The sequence below is a fragment of the Oryx dammah genome, unplaced genomic scaffold (assembly GCF_014754425.2).
Source record: "Oryx dammah isolate SB20612 unplaced genomic scaffold, SCBI_Odam_1.1 HiC_scaffold_11, whole genome shotgun sequence".
In the NCBI taxonomy this organism is placed as follows: Eukaryota; Metazoa; Chordata; class Mammalia; order Artiodactyla; family Bovidae; genus Oryx; species Oryx dammah.
Window position 1 is genome coordinate 4,194,229 of NW_024070195.1, and position 19,484 is coordinate 4,213,712.

General features: G+C 40.6%; 1 protein-coding gene across 1 annotated transcript in view; it reads right to left on the reverse strand.

The window, feature by feature from the left end:
* Positions 1-19,484, reverse strand: part of CAGE1 (cancer antigen 1) — a 38,771-nt gene that overhangs the window by 16,600 nt on the left and 2,687 nt on the right. Inside the window, exons 2-5 of the mRNA XM_040249404.1 lie at positions 17,581-18,101; positions 4,950-5,975; positions 2,208-2,340; positions 324-340 (exon numbers count right to left, since the gene is read on the reverse strand). Of these exons, the coding sequence (XP_040105338.1) occupies positions 324-340; positions 2,208-2,340; positions 4,950-5,975; positions 17,581-18,101 (1,697 nt within the window). The remainder of the gene's footprint in view (positions 1-323; positions 341-2,207; positions 2,341-4,949; positions 5,976-17,580; positions 18,102-19,484) is intronic.

The following is a 19,484-nucleotide window of genomic DNA, read 5'->3' on the forward strand; positions in this document are numbered from 1 at the left end:
AAAGTTTTCAGTAAAATTAAAAGGATGAAGGGTAGAATACAAATTAAATGTCCCGTGCAAAAGAAGAGGCCAAACAAAAGAAGGAAGAAAAATATTGAACTCAATTCTTCAGCTACTCATCATAAGACATCTAATAACAGGTTAATGTGGAAATAATTCACTTAGATTCACATTTGCATATAAATTGTAAGTGGGACAAATTCAGATAATTGCTGGAAGTTAATACACATCGATAATAACTATACATGACTACACACTCATAGATACATCTCCTCTTAGCCTAGTTAGTTTAAAAAATCCAAATTTTAGACTAATCGCTATACCTGACACCAGAACAATCAGACATCTTTAATAATATTGAAACTCTAGACATTTCAGTGGCCTCCAGAATGAAGATACTTGTACAGTGAAGACCCTTGTAACCTAAGGGGCGAAAGTGCACGCATTAGAGTCAGATGACCTGGGTTTGGATCTGAGTTCTGCCACTTAGAGCTTCCCTGGTAGCTCAGTGGTAAAAAGTCTGCCTGCCAATGCAGGAGATATGGGTTCAATCTTTGTGCTGGGAAGATCCCCTGGGGAAACAAATGGTGACCCACTCCAGTATTCTTGCCTGGGAAATCCCATGGGCAGAGGAGCCTGGTGGGCTACAGTCCATGGGGTCACAGAGTCAGACACGACTGATCGATTGAGCACAGCAGAAAGTGTTTACTGCAGCTCTGAAACGGAATGGAAATTCATTCTGCCACTTAACTTATGCGAGACTTTGAACAAGAAACTCAACTATTCTAAGCCCGTTTGTTTTTCCATGTTAAAAAAAAAAAGCCTGATAATATATATATTTTTTAATGGTGTAAGAGTTGAATGAGATAACCCATGAAAAGCAGGGTCAATTTAAATGCCTCCAAGGACAAGGTGGGCAGCCAGCAAATATTTGTCCAGTGCCTATTAGAGGCTTACCCTGTATTAGCAGAGGGCATATCACATATCAAGTCTCTGATCTTGAAGCCTTGAGCAAACAGGTATTTGTTTGGCCTGGAATGAGATCACTAAGCAGAGGGCTGATGGATGGTTCACTCCATCACTGAGGGGTCTGGGAGAGAAGAAGCAGCCAGCAGATAAGACGGAGAAAGAACAGCAGCATCCACTGAGACGAGAGAAAATCAAGCAGATATGGTGAGAAAGCAGATGTCTGAAGGCCCAGGGGTGATGGAAGAGGTTCCAGCAAGAAGCATCGGTGACACATTCAAATTCAAACATTATAAAGACAAAACTTCAGGTGGATACAGTCTTTGGGCTGTGATCTCAATTTGTGATCTCTGCTAAAATTACTTAGCTTGGTTTCCAGCCTTCAATAAATGCTGGCATTCAACAAATTTCAGCTGAAAGAAAATAGGAATAAAGGTTGTGTCAGATCAGGAACACAGCAAACCCACATTGCCAAATTTTGGCTCAGAGGAGTGTACATAAGATCAAAGAAATGTACAATAATCAGAGGGAAGAGGAAGAAAGAGAGTTCAATAATTTGAGAAGCTGTTCCAAACATCATGCCCTTCAAATGTGCTCTCGTTAAAATGTAGGGTTTGTCACTTCCCAGGGCAGCAGCAAATACCACTTCAGCCAAGGCTGAGAAAGGAAAATTTCCTTGGCCAGGTCACACAGCCAAGAGGTGGAGAGGCCATGTCTGGAACTCACTGGACACTAACTTCATTTTTCATTCTTCCCGAGTACACAGCTCCACACTGACCACCCTGCCCCAAAGCTGCACTTTAGATCAGACTGGGTAAACAGCGAACTCATGTGAACTCATCACTAGGAGCAGCCGGCCTGGAGCCCAAGACTACTGCTCGGAGGCAGTTTTCCTAACATGTGGAAAGCACTGAAGAACGGGTTTTGCCTGAAGTTCTTATTTTTTTCAGTCCTAGTACGTTATCTTACTATTGATTTGTGGGAATTAGGTGATGAAAAAAGACAGAATGAAGCAGTGGGAAGAAGGAAGGGCTAATTGGTTGGTTTAAGCATCTGTATCAGTCAGTTCAGTCGCTCAGTGGTGTCCGACTCTTTAGAACCCCGTGGACTGCAGAACACCAGGCTTCCCTGTCCATCTGTATCATTCCCTCCATAATTTTTCTTTCATAACTTGATTGTCCAACCTTGATATTTCTAATAAAAATATGATTTTTGTATAATTAGCTGATGTGGGAGACGTTCTACCATCAGACCCAGAAGATTGAGAATTCTGGATGTTGACTGTGACGTTCTTTTCATGTCTGGGGGGTTTGCGCGCCCTTCTTCACAAGGTGAGTGATTTAGGAACAAATTAGAATGTGTCATCTTTGTATCCTACATATACACAATTCAGACTTGTCACAATAAAGACAAAGAATCTGGATTACTGTTTAGGTAAAATGCTGAATAAAATATCACTCTTAAAAACTCAAAGCAGTGGTTCTCAAACTTTTTGATTTTCAGGATGCTTTCATATTCTTAAAAATTCTTCAGGATATCCCAAAGCTTTTGTTTGCTAGGCTGTATCTGTCAATATTTATTGCATTAGAAATCACAGCTGTGAACATCAAAAATATTGATTTATAAATTCATTTAAATAACAATATTGTATTAGAAATACAATATCTACATTTATAAATATTTATTGTGTTAGAATCTATTTTATATTTATCAATATTCATTGTATTAGAAATTACAACTGAGAACATTCAAAAATATTTATTTACTAATTCATTTAAACAACAATAAATCTATTATGTCAGTATAAGCGACAATTTAATACAAAATTACCACATTTGTCAAAATGAAAAATTAGTGAAGAGTGGGAATGTTTACACTTTCTGCAAATATTTTTAATGCTGGCTTAATAGAAGACAGCAGGACTCTCCACTGTGCTTTCCACATCCCATCAACCATGAAAGCAATTACACCGTCACACGTCACATGGCTTCACTGGAAAACTCCACTGTACACTTGGGAAAGAATGAGAGTGAAAAAGGCAATGATGTCTTCATATTACCATGAAAATGCTTCAACATCAAAGATGCTCCCAGAACACACATCGAGAAAACGGACCTAAAGATTAATGAAAAGCAAAACTAGAAGTAAAAAAAAAAAAACAAAAACGGATTAGTCAAGATAGCACAAAAGCTGCGTTTTTTAAGAAAAGTGAGTGAAAGTGAAGTCACTCAGTCGTGTCCGACTCTTTGCGACCCGTGGACTGTAGCCCACCAAGCTCCTCTGTCCATGGGATTCTCCAGGCAAGAATACTGGAGTGGGTTGCCATTTCCTTCTCCAAGGGATCTTCCCAAACTAGGGATCGAACCCAGGTCCCCGCATTGCAGGCAGACGCTTTAACCTCTCAACCACCAAGGAAGCCCTAAAAAAAAAACAAGAAAGAAAGCTCAAGAAAAACATTGTATAGTGGATAAACTGCTGCACAGTTATACTGTTACTCAGTGTTTACTAATTCAAAATTCATCATGGTTTGGTTAACAGCCAAACTGAAGGTCATCTTTGCTTAGGCTGAAAGTGAAAATGAAAGTGTTAGTCGCTCAGCAGTGTTTTGATTCATTTTGACCCCATGGACTGTAGCTCTCCAGGCTCCTCTGTCCATGGGATTCTTCAGACAAGAATAGTGGAATGGGTTGCCATTCCCTTCTCCAGGGGATCTTCCCGACCTGCTTAGGTCAGTAGTTCTCAAAGCATGACCCTGGGGCCAGGAGCATCAGTGAGATCCCAAGATCTTCCTGGAGATGCAAATCCCCAGGCCCCACCTCACACCTGCTGAATCAGAGACTCTGGGGTGGTCCCTGCAATCTGCATTTTCATAGCTGAGGCTGATAAATGCTAAAGTTTGAGAACCACACCGGCTTAGATAATCCTTCCTTCTTTGTGGAGAAAAGATGACAGAGAGAATTTTCAGTCCCATGAGAACAGTATTTTTCTAAGAGCCATTAAAAATAATAGGATCCTTGTCTTGCAAACAATACTTAATACTGATTAGAGATTCACAAAAGAAAGTCTTCTAAGGACATCTTTGAGCAACAAATCAGCTCAGTTTAAGTTATTATGACAAATATAAAAATAAATGTATACATTTTTCTGACTCAGATTAGCCTTCTAATAGAGTTAATAAAGTTGCACTACAGATATTTTAAGGCAGGCCTATAAAACCGGAATAGAGCAGATGTGCTCTTCTTGGCTTGTGAGGATTATCACTACCAAGACAGGCTTCCAATTGTCTGCCAAAAAAGCCATCTGAACTGCAAATACAAAATACAGGTTCTCCAAACACATTGATACGAGGCTCTCATGTTGTTCTTGACGATTGTTAATAGATATATTTGGTGATCATTTTGCGATACATACAAATATTGAATCTTTATGCTGTACACCTAAAACCAATGGAGTCTGCTGTCTCAGTAAAAACGTGTGTAACTTTACAAAATTACTGTGTGCTATAATGTAGGTTTTGCCTTGTAAACCAAATATGCAGCTGTATTATCTATTTTACTGCTGAATAGGCAGACATGGCATGCAAAGGCTGAGATCCCACTCAAATTCTTTTCTCAGAGGAAGCTTCGGATGATCGGTCATGTATGCGTGCCTGCATGTGGGCTGAGTCGCTACGGTTGTGTCTGACTTTTTGGGACACTATGGACCGCAGTTCACCAGGCTCCTAGGTACCCACAAAATTCCCACATTCATTTGCAACTCTACCAATATAATCGCAAGAGGCCAGGAATGGCTGTTCTTTAATGTGAATATCTGAGACCCAAAGAAACTCGTCCAAACCTGTGGCACCTTCTCCATTGTTTCTCTCTTTGTGGTTAATTCTCCCCGCCAACAAATTAGGGTATGGGCCACGCCCAAATACGCTTCAGCAGACTATTAGAAACTCCTGAAATTCTGCCTTAGAGATTCTGAATTTGTGATAATACCTTGGCCACATCTGACTCTATTACATCCTCTAAGATCTCCTTGAGTTGAGCTATCTCACATTTAGGGACGCAATTTTGCTCCTCATTCCTTGCAACCTGCTGCTGACATTTTGTGTTTTCATTTTTTACTTTGTCGATCTGCTGCTGAAGTTCTTCATTCTTAGCCTTTTCACTGTCGGATAGGAATTTCACCTTCTGAACCTGAGCGACCAATTTCTCGAGTTTAGATTTCAGATTCTCTCTTTCATCCAGGTGTTTCCTTTCACGTTTCTGAAATTCCTCCTGTAAAGACAGGAACTCTCTTCCGGTCTCTCTCTCCCTTTTCAACGAGTCCAGAGCGGCACTGGTGGCCTTTTCCAGCTCTCCTTTGAGCTGCTGCAGGCTTTCTATCTCTTCTTCCTTCTTGCTCAAGGCGCTGTCCCTCTCCATGCACTGAGTCATGTACCTTTCCTGTAGACTAACATAATTGCCCTTGAGTTTCTTAAACTCTACCTGTAAGGTTTCCTTCTCACTCCTGCATTCCTGGAGGTGGTTTTGGGTGGTAACTAAAATCTCATGCAAACTCCGCAGTGTCTTCTCTGTATCACTCTTCTCCAGCTTTATTCTGTACTTTTCTTCAATTAACTCTTCGACCTTCTCCTTTAGCTTATTGATGATGTCCACAAATACGTGCTGTTTAGTCGTATTCATCTGTAGTTCTCCAACCTTCTTCTCTAAATATGTGTTCTGACGCTCTAGGTCTTGGATCCGAGTTTCCTTTTCTTTGTTAGTACATTTTAATTTCCGTACAACTTCATTTAAAGCCATGTCCTGTTCCAGAGGTTGTAAGCTTTCCAAGCTCTGCTCTGAGTCAGGTATCACGCAGGCCTCCTGAGACGCTCCACCGCTCCAACAAATGCCTGTAGGAGCCCAAGTTGAGACTGTCTGTGGACTCCACCTGCCTTTTTCTGGGACTTCCTTTTGGTGCCTGACTGACATCTCAGGAATATCCATAGAATTCTGTACTCCTTTGGAAGAACCTGCAATCTGTAAATTAGAGTAAATAAAATAAGTCTGAAATAGTAGAAAGATCATGAGCTTTGAGGTCAAAGAGAGCTGCCCTTGAACCCTGGATCCCTAAATTTGGTTTTCTCAGCTCTGAAATAACAGGGAGGATGTGTACGTCCAACACTAATATCTAATTAAGAAAAACACTTAAGTATTAATTGCTGAATGTTATGTACTGCACTTAGCAGCAGAGCAGGTATGGTATATGTATTACACTTAAAAAAATTAAATGTTGATACTCTCACCATCTTCTAGGACACACATTTTTCTGGATATATACAAGATATTTCCTTTGACTTCAAATGAATTAAAACAAAGTTATTCATTACCCTAAATCTGCAAAGACATTTTTAAAAAATTATTTTTGAGGTAATGTTGGTTTTCAACATTATGTAAGCCTCATGTGTACATTTCTACTTCTGTTTACACTACAGCATACTCACCATAAAACATTTAGTTTCCATTTATCACCATACAGTTGATCCATTTTACTCATTTCACTTATTTTGTTCATTTATTTTTTGTTTTTTATTTGCTTGGGTTTTTTTGTATCCCATATATGAATGAAATCATATTTGTTTTTCCCCATGTGACTTATTTTACGTAGCATAATACCCTCACAATCCACCCATCCATGTTGCCACAAATGGCAAAATTTCATCTTTATGACTGAGTAGTATTCTATTATAAATATATGAAATATCTTCTTTATCCATTTATCCACTGATAGGCACTTAGGTCAGAGAAGGCAATGGCACCCCACCCCACCCCACTCCAGTACTCTTGCCTGGAAAATCCCATGGATGGAGGACCTGGTGGGCTGCAGTCCATGGGGTTGTGGAAGAGTTAGACACAACTTCACTTTCACTTTTCACTTTCATGCATTGGAGAAGGAAATGGCAACCCACTCCAGTGTTCTTGCCTGGAGAATCCCAGGGACGGCGGAGCCTGGTGGGCTGCCATCTATGGGGTCACGCAGAGTCGGGCAGGACTGAAAGCGACTTAGCAGCAGCAGCAGCAGCAGCAGGCACTTAGGTTGTTTGCAAATCTTGATTATTGTAAATAATGCTATGATGAACATAGGGGTGCATATATTTTTTCAAATCAGTGCTTTTGTATTTTGGGGATAAATACCCAGAAGTAGAATAGCTGGATCATATATATTATTTTTTGAGGAATCTCCATAGTGTTCTCCATAGTAGCTACACCAATTTACATTCCCACCAACAGTATAGGAACATTCCTTTTGCTCCACACCCTCTCCAACATTCATTATTTGTAGACTTTTTGATGAGAGCCATTCTGACCAGTATGAGGTGATAAACTCACTGTGGTTTTGATTTGCATTTCTCTAACAATCAGCAATGTTGAACACCTTTTCATGCGCCTGTTGGCCACCTGTATGTCTTCTTTGGTGCCTATTCAGCTCCTCTGCTAATTTTTTAATTAGATTTTTTTGTTGTTATTGAGTTGTATGAATTCTGTATATATTTTGGATACTAACCCCTTATTGGTTATGTGGTTTCCAAACATCTTTTCCCAGTTGGCAGGTTGTCTTTGTATTTTGTAGATAGTTTCCTTCACTGTGCAAAAACTTTTTAGTTTGATGAGGTCCCATTTATTTTTGCTTTTGTTTTCCTTGCCTGAGGATATATACCCAAAGGTATTGCTAAGGCCAATTCACTAATTATACTGCCTATGATAAATTTCAGAGAAGGCAATGGCAGCCCACTCCAGTACTCTTGCCTGGAAAATCCCATGGATGGAGAAGCCTGGTGGGCTGCAGTCCATGAGGTCGCTAAGACTCGGACACGACTGAGCGACTTCACTTTCACTTTTCACTTCCATGCATTGGAGAAGGAAATGGCAACCCGCTTTAGTGTTCTTGCCTAGAGAATCCCAGAGACGAGGGAGCCTGGTGGGCTGCTGTCTATGGGGTTGCACAGAGTCAGACACGACTGAGGCGACTTAGCCCCATGATAAATTTATTGGTTTTATATGTCCACCTTTATCTCTTGTTACCTTTTTTGGTTTGGAGTTTGGAGTCTATTTTGTCAGATATGAATATAGCTACACTCCATTTCTTTTAGCTACCATTTGCTTTGGACATCATCTTCCATCCTTTCATTTTGAGTCTACGTTTATCTTTAAAGCTGAAGTCAGTTTACTGGAGGGAGTAGACAGCTGGATCTTGTTTTTAATGTATCTCTTTTGGGGGCAGGGAGGTCTTGCTTTTTAATCCATCCAACCACTCTTTTTTTTTTTTTTAAGATTTATTTATTTATTTTTGACTGTGCTGAGTCTTATTTGCTGCACGCAAGATTTCTCTAGTTTTGGAGAGCAGGGGCTACTCTTTGTTGAGGTATGAGGTATGAGGGTTTCCCTCATAGCTCAGTTGGTAAAGAATCTGCCTGCAATGCAGGAGACCCTGGTTGGATTCCTGGGTGGGGAAGATCCTCTGGCAAAGGGAGAGGCTGCCCACTCCAGTCTTCTTGGGCTTCCCTGGTGGCTCAGCTGGTATAGAATCCGCCTGTGATGTGGGAGACCTGGGTTCGATCCCTGGGTTGGGAAGATCCCGTGGAGGATGGTCAGGCTACCCACTCCAGTATTCTGGCCTGGAGATTTCCATGGACTGTATAGTCCATAGGGTCACAGAGTTGCACACGACTTGAGCGACTTTCACTCACGCTTATTTATTTTTGAGTGTGCTGAGTCTTATTTGCTCCATGCAAGCTTTCTCTAGTTTCTCTTGAGCTGTGCTTCTCATTGTAGCGGCTTCTCTTGCTGAGGTCCACGGACTCTAAAGCACCTGCTCCACAGTTGTGGTATATGGGTTAGTTGCTCTGAGGCATGTGGAATCTTCCTGGAGCAGAGGTTGAAACCACGTCCACTGCATTGGCAGGTGAATTTTCAACCACCTGGGAAGCCCCAACCAAGCTGCCTTTTGATTGATGAATTAAATCCATGTACATTTGGGATGACTCTTTACAGATGAGTACTTGGTTTTATCTTTGATTTTCTGATTGCTCTGTGTCTCCACTGTGTCTTTTTCTTGTGCTTCTGTCTGCTGTTCTGGTTTGGTGGTTTTCTATGATGTTTCTCTTTTCATGTTTCACATCTTTGCTCTCGATCTTTATTTTGTGGTTATCATGAGGTTTGTATAAAACATCTTATAGATAAAACAATCCTTTTTCTCTGCTGACAGCATCTGATCTTCACATGCCCATACAGGTTCTGTCCTTTTCTTCTTCCTCTTTCGTCTTTGCTGCCTCAAATTATCCTTTAGTGTTGTAAATTTATTACCAATTTGAAGTAGTTATACTTTTCCTGCTCTTTTTCCCCTTGACATTTATGGTATAATACAGTGTTAATAATCTATTCTGACATAAAGTTGCAATTTTCTGACTCTATTTATCACCTTACTCAAAGTTTTGTGTATTCTGCATTTTTATTTTGGGCTAAGAGCTCATTTCAACATCTCTTGTAAGCCAGGTCTAGTGTAATGAACTCCTTCAGCTTTTGTCTGTCTGAGAAAGTCTTTATTTCTCCTTCATATATGAATGATAACTTTTCTCGATAAAGTATTTTTGACTGACAGTTTTTATCTTTCACTATTTTGAGAATTTTATTCCATTCCCTCCTGGCCTATAGTTACAGCTGAAAGATCTGCTGATAGCCTAACGGGGGTTCCTTTATAGATAACCATCCTTTTTTCCCTTTTTAAAAATTTTTTATTTTTAATAAAACTTTTATTCTGGGATAATTTTAGATTTATGAAAAAGTTATAAGCATAAAGAGGTCTCTATACCTCTCACCCAGGGCCCCTGAATGTTAATGTCTTATATACCATGGAACATTTGCTAAAACAGTACAAATGTGCTGCTATTAACTAAACTCCAGATTTTACTAGTTTTCTCATTAAAGTCCTTTTTCTGTTCCAATATCCAGTCCAGAGTATCACATTGTATTTAACACCTTTGTCATTGACTTTTGACAGTTTTAATACCACATGTCTTAGAGAAGATCTACTAGCAATGATTTCTTAGCTTCATAGATTTGTATATACAGTTCTTGCTATTTTTTTAGGTTAGCTATTTAAAAAAAAAATCTTAATCTTTTTACATCTCTGATTGTTCTTGGTTTTAGTAATCCTTACTTCTATTTATTTTTTGGCCATCCCTTGTGACATGTCGCAAACAGTCACACGACTGAGCGACTGAACTGAACTGAACTGAACTGTGACATGTGGGAGTTGGTGATGGACAGGGAGGTCTGACGTGCTGCGATTCATGGGGTCGCAGAGTCAGACACCACTGAGCGACTGCACTGTGACATGTGCAATCTTAGTACCCTGCCCAAGGATTGAACCCATGCCCGCTGCACTGGAAGGGTGAAGTCTTAACCACTGGACCATCAGGGAAGTCCCTTAGCTATTATTTCTTTAAGTAAACTCTCTGCTCCCTTCTCCTGCCTCTCTCTCGTCTCTCCCTCTGGGATTTCCCATCACCCTACCGTTGTCCTTCCTAAAAGAGTTGTGAAACTCTCACAGAATTTCCTCACTTTTAAAGATTCTCTTTCCTCTTCTACCTGCATCACCTCTATTAGATTTCTATCCCTAAGCTTGTTAATCCTCTCTTCCAAATAGTCTGCTCTATTTCCAAGGCTTTCTAATCCTTTCATCTTGTTAATTACTGAGTCCTTCAGCTCCAGAATTTTTTGGTTCTTTTTTCGGAGTTTCAACATTTTGGTAAAATGTTCCTTCTGTTAACAAACTTGATTCCTTAGCTCACTGAATTGCCTTTCTGAGCTTTCTCATAGCTCCTTGAGTTTCTTTATGACAGCTATTTTGAATGTACTGTCAGCTAGATCTCAGTATTCCATGGACGTTAAATCTAGTTTCTGGAGAACTGCCGTTTTCTTTTTGTGGTAGTGTTACTGTGGCTAGCCCTTGGTGCCTCAGTTGTTCCTCGGCACAATGAATCTGAAGTAGCAAAAAACCCTCCTTCTTTAGATGAAGATGCTTTAATTTTTCTTGATTCTAATGACTCAATGGGTTAGAAATTAGAGGCCTTTCGTTTGCCAGGAGGTGGCATCTATAGTTTAAGTCTTTGGTTTCTCTTTCCTGCGCTAGCTCTGGTTACCTTTGGCAGTTGGCACTGCCCACCCTCATGTCTCTGACAGGCGTCCTTGTTGTCACTGCCTGTACCTCTAGGGTGGCTGTGCCTTGCTATTGATGTCACCGCCTGGGCTCTGGGGTTCTTCTTCTGCCCGGTCCAAAATCTCCTGAGTCACAGGCTCCACCGCATGCAGGGAGGGGGAGAGCTGGGAGGAGTTGGGTGTCATCAGATTCCCGGGTGCTGCCACTGTGGCCTGGATTGATGGGGGGAGTTATGGGTGCCTCTGGAGCTGGAGAGATGGTCGCAGGCCCCACTTCCACTGCTGCCGGTCACCCACGGTTGGCTAGTGGCCAGGTCATGGGTGCCACCTCTCCTCCTGCTGCTGGGTTCTTTGAGGCTGTGGGCTCAGCTGCCACCCCGGGGGGACCAGGATCGCAGGCACAACCTCCACAGTCGCCCAGTGTGGCCTCCTCTGTGTGCTCCAGTCCACCCTCCTTTAGATGTATGGACGTGTGGAATTCTCCAGCATCCTGGTGTGTTGGGGAGAGCCACATCTGTTGAGCTGTGGATGTTTTACTAATTGTAGATTGAAGAGCAGAGACAGAGAGTATCTCAATCTACCATGATGCTGACAACCCTCTCTTGTAAGCCCTCTTTTTTTTTTCCTCTCTAAAGACTTTTTTAAAAAATTAATTTAATTGGAGCATTACTTTACTAATTACTTTACAATATTGTAGTGGTTTTTGTCAAACACCGACATGAATCAGCCATGGGCGCACATGTGTTTCCCATTCAGAATCCCCCTCCCACCTCCCTCCCCATCCCACCCCCGAGTCATCCCAGTACACCAGGCCTGAGCACCCTGTCTCATGCATCGAACCTGGAGCAGCGATCCACTTTACAAATAATACACACATTTCAACACTACCCTCTCAAGTCATCCCACCCTTGCCTTCTCCCAGAGTCCAAAAGACTGTTCTTTACATCTGTGTCTCTTTTGCTGTCTCGTATATAGGGTCATCATTACCATCTTTCTAAATTCCATATATATGCCTTAATATACTGTATTGTGTTTTTCTTTATGACTTACTTCACTCTGTATAATAGGCTCCAGTTTCATCCACCTCATTAGAACTGATTCAAATGCATTCTTTTTAATAGCTGAGTAATATTCCATTGTGTATATGTACCACAGCTTTCTTATCCATTCATCTGCTGATGGACATCTAGGTTGCTTCCATGTCCAGGCTATTGTAAACAGTGCTGCAATGAACATTGGGGTACACGTGTCTCTTTCAATTCTGGTTCCCTTGGTGTGTGTGCCCAGCTGTGGGATTGCTGCGTTGTATGACAGTTCTATTTCCAGTTTTTTAAAGAATCTCCATGCTGTTCTTCATAGTGGCTGTACTAGTTTGCATTCCCACCAAGAGTGTAAGAGGGTTCCTTTTTCTCTGCACCCTCTCCAGCATTTATTGTTTGTAGACTTTTTGATAGCAGCTGTTCTCACTGGCGTGAGATGGTACCTCACTGTGGTTTTGATTTGCATTTCTCTGATAATGAGTGATGTTGAGCATCTTTTCATGTGTTTGTTAGCCATATGTATGTCTTCTTTGGAGAAATGTCTGTTTAGTTCTTTGGCCCATTTTTTGATTGGGTCGTTTATTTTTCTGGAATTGAGCTGCAGGACTTGCTTGTATATTTTTGAGATTAATTCTGTTAGTTGCTTTGTTATTATTTTATCCGATTCTGAAGGCTGTCTTTTCACCTTGCTTATAGTTTCCTTTTTTGTGCAAAAGCTTTTAAGTTTAATTAGATCCCATTTATTTTTGCTTTTATTTCCATTACTCTGGGAGATGAGTCAGAGGATCCTGCTGTGATTTATGTCAGAGGGTGTTTTGCCTGTTTTCCTCTCAGAGTTTTATAGTTTCTGCTCTTACATTTAGATCTTTAATCCATTTTGAGTTTATGTTTGTGTATGGTGTTAGAAAGTGTTATAGTTTCATTCTTTTACAAGTGATTGACCAGTTTTCCCAGCACCACTTGTTAAAGAGATTTTTTTCTCCACTGTACATTTTTGCCTCCTTTGTCAAAGATAAGTTGTCCATAGATGCATGGATTTATCTCTGGGCTTTCTATTTTGTTCCATTGATTTATATTTCTGTCTTTGTGCCATTACCATACTGTCTTGATGACTGTAGCTTTGTAGTATAGTCTGAAGTCAGGCAGGCTGATTCTTCCAGTTCCGTTCTTCTTTCTCAAGATTGCTTTGGCTATTTGAGGTTTTTTCTATTTCCACACAAATTGTGAAATTATTTGTTCTAGTTCTCTGAAAAATACTGTTGGTAGCTTGATAGGGATTACATTGAATCTATGGATTGCTTTGGGTAGTATACTCATTTTCACTATATTGATTCTTTGGATCCATGAACATGGTATATTTCTCCATCTATTTGTGTCATCTTTGATTTCTTTCATCAGTGTTTTATAGTTTTCTATATATAGGTCTTTTTTTTTCTTTAGGTAGATTTATTCCTAAGTATTTTATTCTTTTCGTTGCAATGGTGAACAGAATTGTTTCCTTAATTTCTCTGTTTTCTCATTGTTAATGTATAGGAATGGAAGGGATTTCTCTGTGTTAATTTTATATCCTGCGATTTACTATATTCATTGATTAGCTCTAGTAATTTTCTGGTGGAGTCTTTAGGGTTTTCTATGTAGAGGATCATGTCATCTGCAAACAATGAGAGTTTTACTTCTTTTCCAAGCTGGATTCCTTTTATTTCTTTCTCTTCTCTGATTGCTGTGGCTAAAACTTCCACAACTATGCTGAATAGTAGTGGTGAGAGTGGGCACCTTTGTCTTGCTCCTGACTTTAGGGGAAATGCTTTCAATTTTTCACCACTGAGGATAATGTTTGCTGTGGGTTTATCATATATGGTGAGCCCCCTTTTGAATAAAGACCTTTTGATTCCTCATCAAACCATCATCTCACAATGCTATGACTTCTAATGTGAACATCAGAAAATCTGATTAACGTATCTCATGACTGACTTTCTGCTCACAATACAGATTTGGGAGAAGGGGGTTAAAAACAACAACAACAGTAAGTTGTAGGAAAGTGAAGGTGAAGTCACTCAGTTTTGTCCAACTCTTTGAGACCCTATGGACTGTAGCCTACCAGGCTCCTCCGTCCATGGAATTTTCCAGGCAAGAGTACTGGAGTGGGTTACCATTTCCTTCTCCAGGGGAAGCTTCCTGACCCAGGCATCAAACCCAGGTCTCCTGCATTGCAGGCAGACACATTACCATTTGAGCCACCAGGGAAGCCCTGGGAAGTTGTAGGAAACACTAAAATGAACATGACAGAATAAGCTAGTAAAAGATCTCTAAAGGGATGGGCTGAATAACTTTCCAAATAGAATTTAGGGATATTGGACCCTTATAGTGCTTCTTCATCATTCTGGGATAAAGACAACTATCCTTACTGAGGTCTGTAAGATCCCGATACTGATCTTGATATCTAACCCACGCTACCTTTCCACCCTCTACAATGTCCCTCCAACCCAGCAACACTAAGCTGCCTTCAGATCCATGAAGGAAGGGACCATGCTCCCTGCAGCCATAAGGTCTTCACACTCAGTTCAGTTCAGTCGCTCAGTCGTGTCTGACTCTTTGCTACCCCATGAACCGCAGCCTGCCAGGCCTCCCTGTCCATCACCATCTCCCAGAGTTCACTCAGACTCACGTCCATCGAGTCTGTGATGCTATCCAGCCATCTCATCCTCGGTCATCTCCTTCTCCTCCTGTCCCCAATCCCTCCCAGCATCAGAGTCTTTTCCAATGAGTCAACTCTTTGCATGAGGTGGCCAAAGTACTGGAGCTTCAGCTTCAGCATCATTCCTTCCAAAGAAATCCCAGGGTTGATCTCCTTCAGAATGGACTGGTTGGATCTCCTTGCAGTCCAAGGGACTCTCAAGAGTCTTCTCTAACACCACAGTCCAAAAGCATCAATTCTTCGGCACTCAGCCTTCTTCACAGTTCAACTCTCACATCCATACATGACCACAGGAAAAACCATAGCCTTGACTAGATGGACCTTAGTCGGCAAGGTAATGTCTCTGCTTTTGAATATACTATCTAGGTTGGTCATAACTTTTCTTCCAAGGAGTAAGCGTCTTTTAATTTCATGGCTGCAGTCACCATCTGCAGTGATTTTGGAGCCCCCCAAAATAAAGTCTTGACACTGTTTCTACTGTCTCCCCATCTGTTTGCCATGAAGTGATGGGACCAGATGCCATGATCTTCGTTTTCTGCATGTTGAGCTTTAAGCCAACTTTTTCGCTCTCCTGTTTCACTTTCATCAAGAGGCTTTTTAGTTCTTCACTTTCTGCCATAAGGGTGGTGTCATCTACATATCTGAGGTTATTGATACTTCTCCTGGCAATCTTGATTCCAGCTTGTGTTTCTTCCAGTCCAGCGTTTCTCATGATGTACTCTGCATAGAAGTTAAATAAGCAGGATGACAATATACAGCCTTGACATACTCCTTTTCCTATTTGGAACCAGTCTGTTGTTCCATGTCCAGTTCTAACTGTTCCTTCCTGACCTGCATACAGATTTCTCAAGAGGCAGGCTAGGTGGTCTGGTATTCCCAACTCTTTCAGAATTTCCCACAGTTTATTGTGATCCACACAGTCAAAGGCTTTGGCATAGTCAATAAAGCAGAAATAGATGTTTTTCTGGAACTCTCTTGCTTTTTCCATGACCCAGCGGATGTTGGCAATTTGATCTCTGGTTCCTCTGCCTTTTCTAAAACCAGCTTGAACATCAGGGAGTTCATGGTTCACGTATTGCTGAAGCCTGGCATGGAGAATTTTGAGCATTACTTTACTAGCATGTGAGATGAGTGCAACTGTGCGGTAGTTTGAGCATTCTTTGGCACTGCCTTTCTTTGGAATTGGAGTTGCTATCAATACTTCTGTATGGAATGCTCCCCCACGCCCATCACCTAACTACCCCAACTCATCCTGCAGAGCTGAGCTCAGTCACTACTATACTTCAGGGAAGTCTTACCCAAACTCCCTGACCAGGGACAGGAAGACTCCCATCTTACTTTATTTATAGTGCTTACCACAGCTGCAAGTTTATATGTAGTTTTACAATATATACACTTTATATGTAACTTTTATTTGCAGCACTTACCATAGTTGAAAATTCATATTTACTAGTATGATTATTTGATTAATGTCTGTCTCCTCTATGAGTGTTCTTGTCATGAGGACAGAGCCCACATCTTTTTGTTTCTGGTTTTGTCAACCATTCTATAACCAACACATAGCACAGGGCTTCAGACATGACAGATGCCTCAAAGTGTTTACTGACTGACTGAAGGACTAGATGCAATGGAAATAGTTACAATCTTAAGAAATCCTAATTCAGCAGCTTTTTAAAATGTTATTTTCCAGAACTCAAGACAGGTAAGTAGACTTGTCTTTTAAATGCTGCTTTCAAATAAAATGAACAAAAAAATCCTGACTTTACTTGTAAATGAAATATAACAGCCATAGCTTGTCTCACCAAACTCACAGTGAAAAGGTATTCTTTATGCTATCTTTGGATTGTTATCTATTTGCCCACACCAATTCTTTTTTTTTTTTTTTTTTATTGAGAGACTATATAGACTTTATACTGTTGGCATCTTCAGTGCTCTTATGATACTACATACCCAGAATTAACAATTCAAATACAAATTCATGTTTTCACTTTGGTAGAAAAATATTTTTTTGCTGATCAGTAGAAATTCCACATAATAGAAAAATCATGAGCTTTTCTTGTCAAATAATTTAATTAACATCTCTGCATTTCTTCCTCTTTTCAACCTTTTCCTTACTGTAAACTTCTTAGTTCCCATCAATATGATTCACTAAGTATAAAAACTTGAAAGGGAATGTGTTAGTCCCTCAGTCGTGTCCACCTCTTTTGCTACGTCACAGATTGTAGCCCACCAGGCTCCTCTGTTCATGGGATTCTCCAGGCAAGAATACTGGAGTGGGTAGCCATTCCCTGCTCCAGGGAATCTTCCCAACCTGGGGATTGAACCTGGGTCTCCTGCATTGCAGGCAGGTTCTTCATTATCTGAGCCAGCAGGGAAGGCCATAAAAGCTCAGTATTGATATACTCAAGGCATCATGCAGATGTTGGGGTGCATAAAAGGATGAGTAAGACAGCACCCTGACCCTCAAAGAAATTATCATATGGTAGAGCTAATCTCCAAGTATGGATTTTACTTCATTAGAAAAGACTGTTTCTAAATTGAGGAAGATCTCAGAAGGAAGTTCCCTCAGCGAAGCAATGTCCCTCATGCTGATGATTTAGGACTACTTCCAAAAGCCTCAGGTTATAAGCAGTAATGTTTTGTTTTTTAAAAACACTTCCTTTAATACTCTATGGATTATTAAACATCTTACCTCCTCTGTTTCATAATTAGCTCTCACATCAAGCAGGTTAAAGTTATTTTCTTTATAAAATGGTCGTTCAACATCACTGTGTACTTCTTTCTCACACAAGAAGTCTTGAGACTGACTAGGACTGAGGGCAGATTCCATGGCAGTACTATTAGCCAGTGGCATTTCCATGAATTTCAGTGTCTCTTCACTGCAGTGGATTAGAGGTGGGCTTCTACAAGGCTGTCTGACACACTCAAGAGCAAATTGATCTGTATGTGTGAAAGTGCTAGTTCCCATTGGGTTTTCTTGCTTAAATGAGTCTTCCTGCATATTGGTGTCTTCTGTATAATCACACACATAATGCTGTAATTCTGGCTCCTCTGTGTAAGATAAGCTTTCCGTCAGATCTTGAAATGCTATTTCATTATTAAATGAGTCTGTCTGATGAAATTGGCAAAGGGGTTCAAATTGTCTCAAGGAAGAAATGCTCGTGTCAATTGGCTGAGTGAGTATATTCTGTGAGTAATTTCCAATGTTGATATCTCATTAGAAAAAGAAAGATGGAAATAAGATTAGCGTTAAATTTATGCATTAACAGTTACATTCACATTTATGAAATAAATTGTTGGACTCTTTTAAGAATTATAAGTTCAACATTTTTCATTAAGTTTATTTGTGCTAGCAGCTGCAACAAAACTTTTTTACATGAAGGAAAAAGTCATCAAGTGACTACCACAAAGAAGCTTCTTACAGTTCATTTGTGTCAAATACCATTGTAACAAATTCTAAGACATCTTCAAAATTCTGTTTACTCTAATTTTAAAATGCTTCAAAAGAATAAAAACACACAGTGTACAGTAATAGCAAACACACATAAACATGCTCAACTTCACAACAATCTCATGAACTAGGTACTGTTATTACCCATTTTTACAGATAAGGAAATGGAAACATAAGAGATCCTAAGTCACTTGCTGAGACACAGCTGGCAAGCAGTGCAGCTGGGATACTAGAATACTATTTGTTTCTGAATATGACAAGTTATTCAGATTTTTTTAAAAATCAGAAGCAAATATAGACAACATGCAAAGAAGTGTTTCAAATAAATATCCCTTCCCTTCTATCTAAATACCTTCCTCTTCCCCACCCAGAGAGAATTGCTATACTGAAGCTGCTGCTGTTGTTCCTTGGTCGGTCAGTGGTGTCCGACTGTGACCCCATGGACTGTAGCCCTCCAGGCTTCTCTGTCCATGGGATTTTCCTGACAAGAATTCTGGACTGGGTTGCTCTGCCCTCCTCCAGGGGATCTTCCCAACCCAGAGACTGAACCCACATCTCCTGTGTCTCCTGCACTGCAGGCGGATTCTTTACCACTGAGCTATCAGGGAAGCCCCATACTTAAGTTGGTGGGCCTGTGTTTGGGTGTCTTTTTTTGGGGGGTGGGTATGAGGGGGGGAATATCTAAAATGTCATTTGTGAAAGTTATTGGAAAAATAAAAAACTAGTCTGAGTATGGTACAAAGTCACAGTAACTTTATATGGTTGTTGTTTAGTCGCTCAGCTGTGTCCAACTCTTAGCGACCCCATGGACTGTAGCACTCCAGGCTTCTCTGTCTTTCACCATCTCCCAAAGCCTGGTCAAACTCAGGTCCATCAAGTCAGTGATGCCATCCAAAAATCTCACCCTCTGTCATCCCCTTCTCCTCCCCACTTCAATCTTGCCCAGCAACAGGGTTCTTTCCAGTGAGTCAGCTCTTCGCATCAGGTGGCCAGAGTATTGGAGCTTCAACTTCAGCATCAGCATCAGTCCTTCCAATGATATTAAAGATTGGTTTCCTTTAGGGTTGACTGGTTTGATCTCCTTGCAGTCCAAGGGACTCTCAAAAGTCTTCTCCAACACCACAGTTCAAAAGCATCAATTCTTC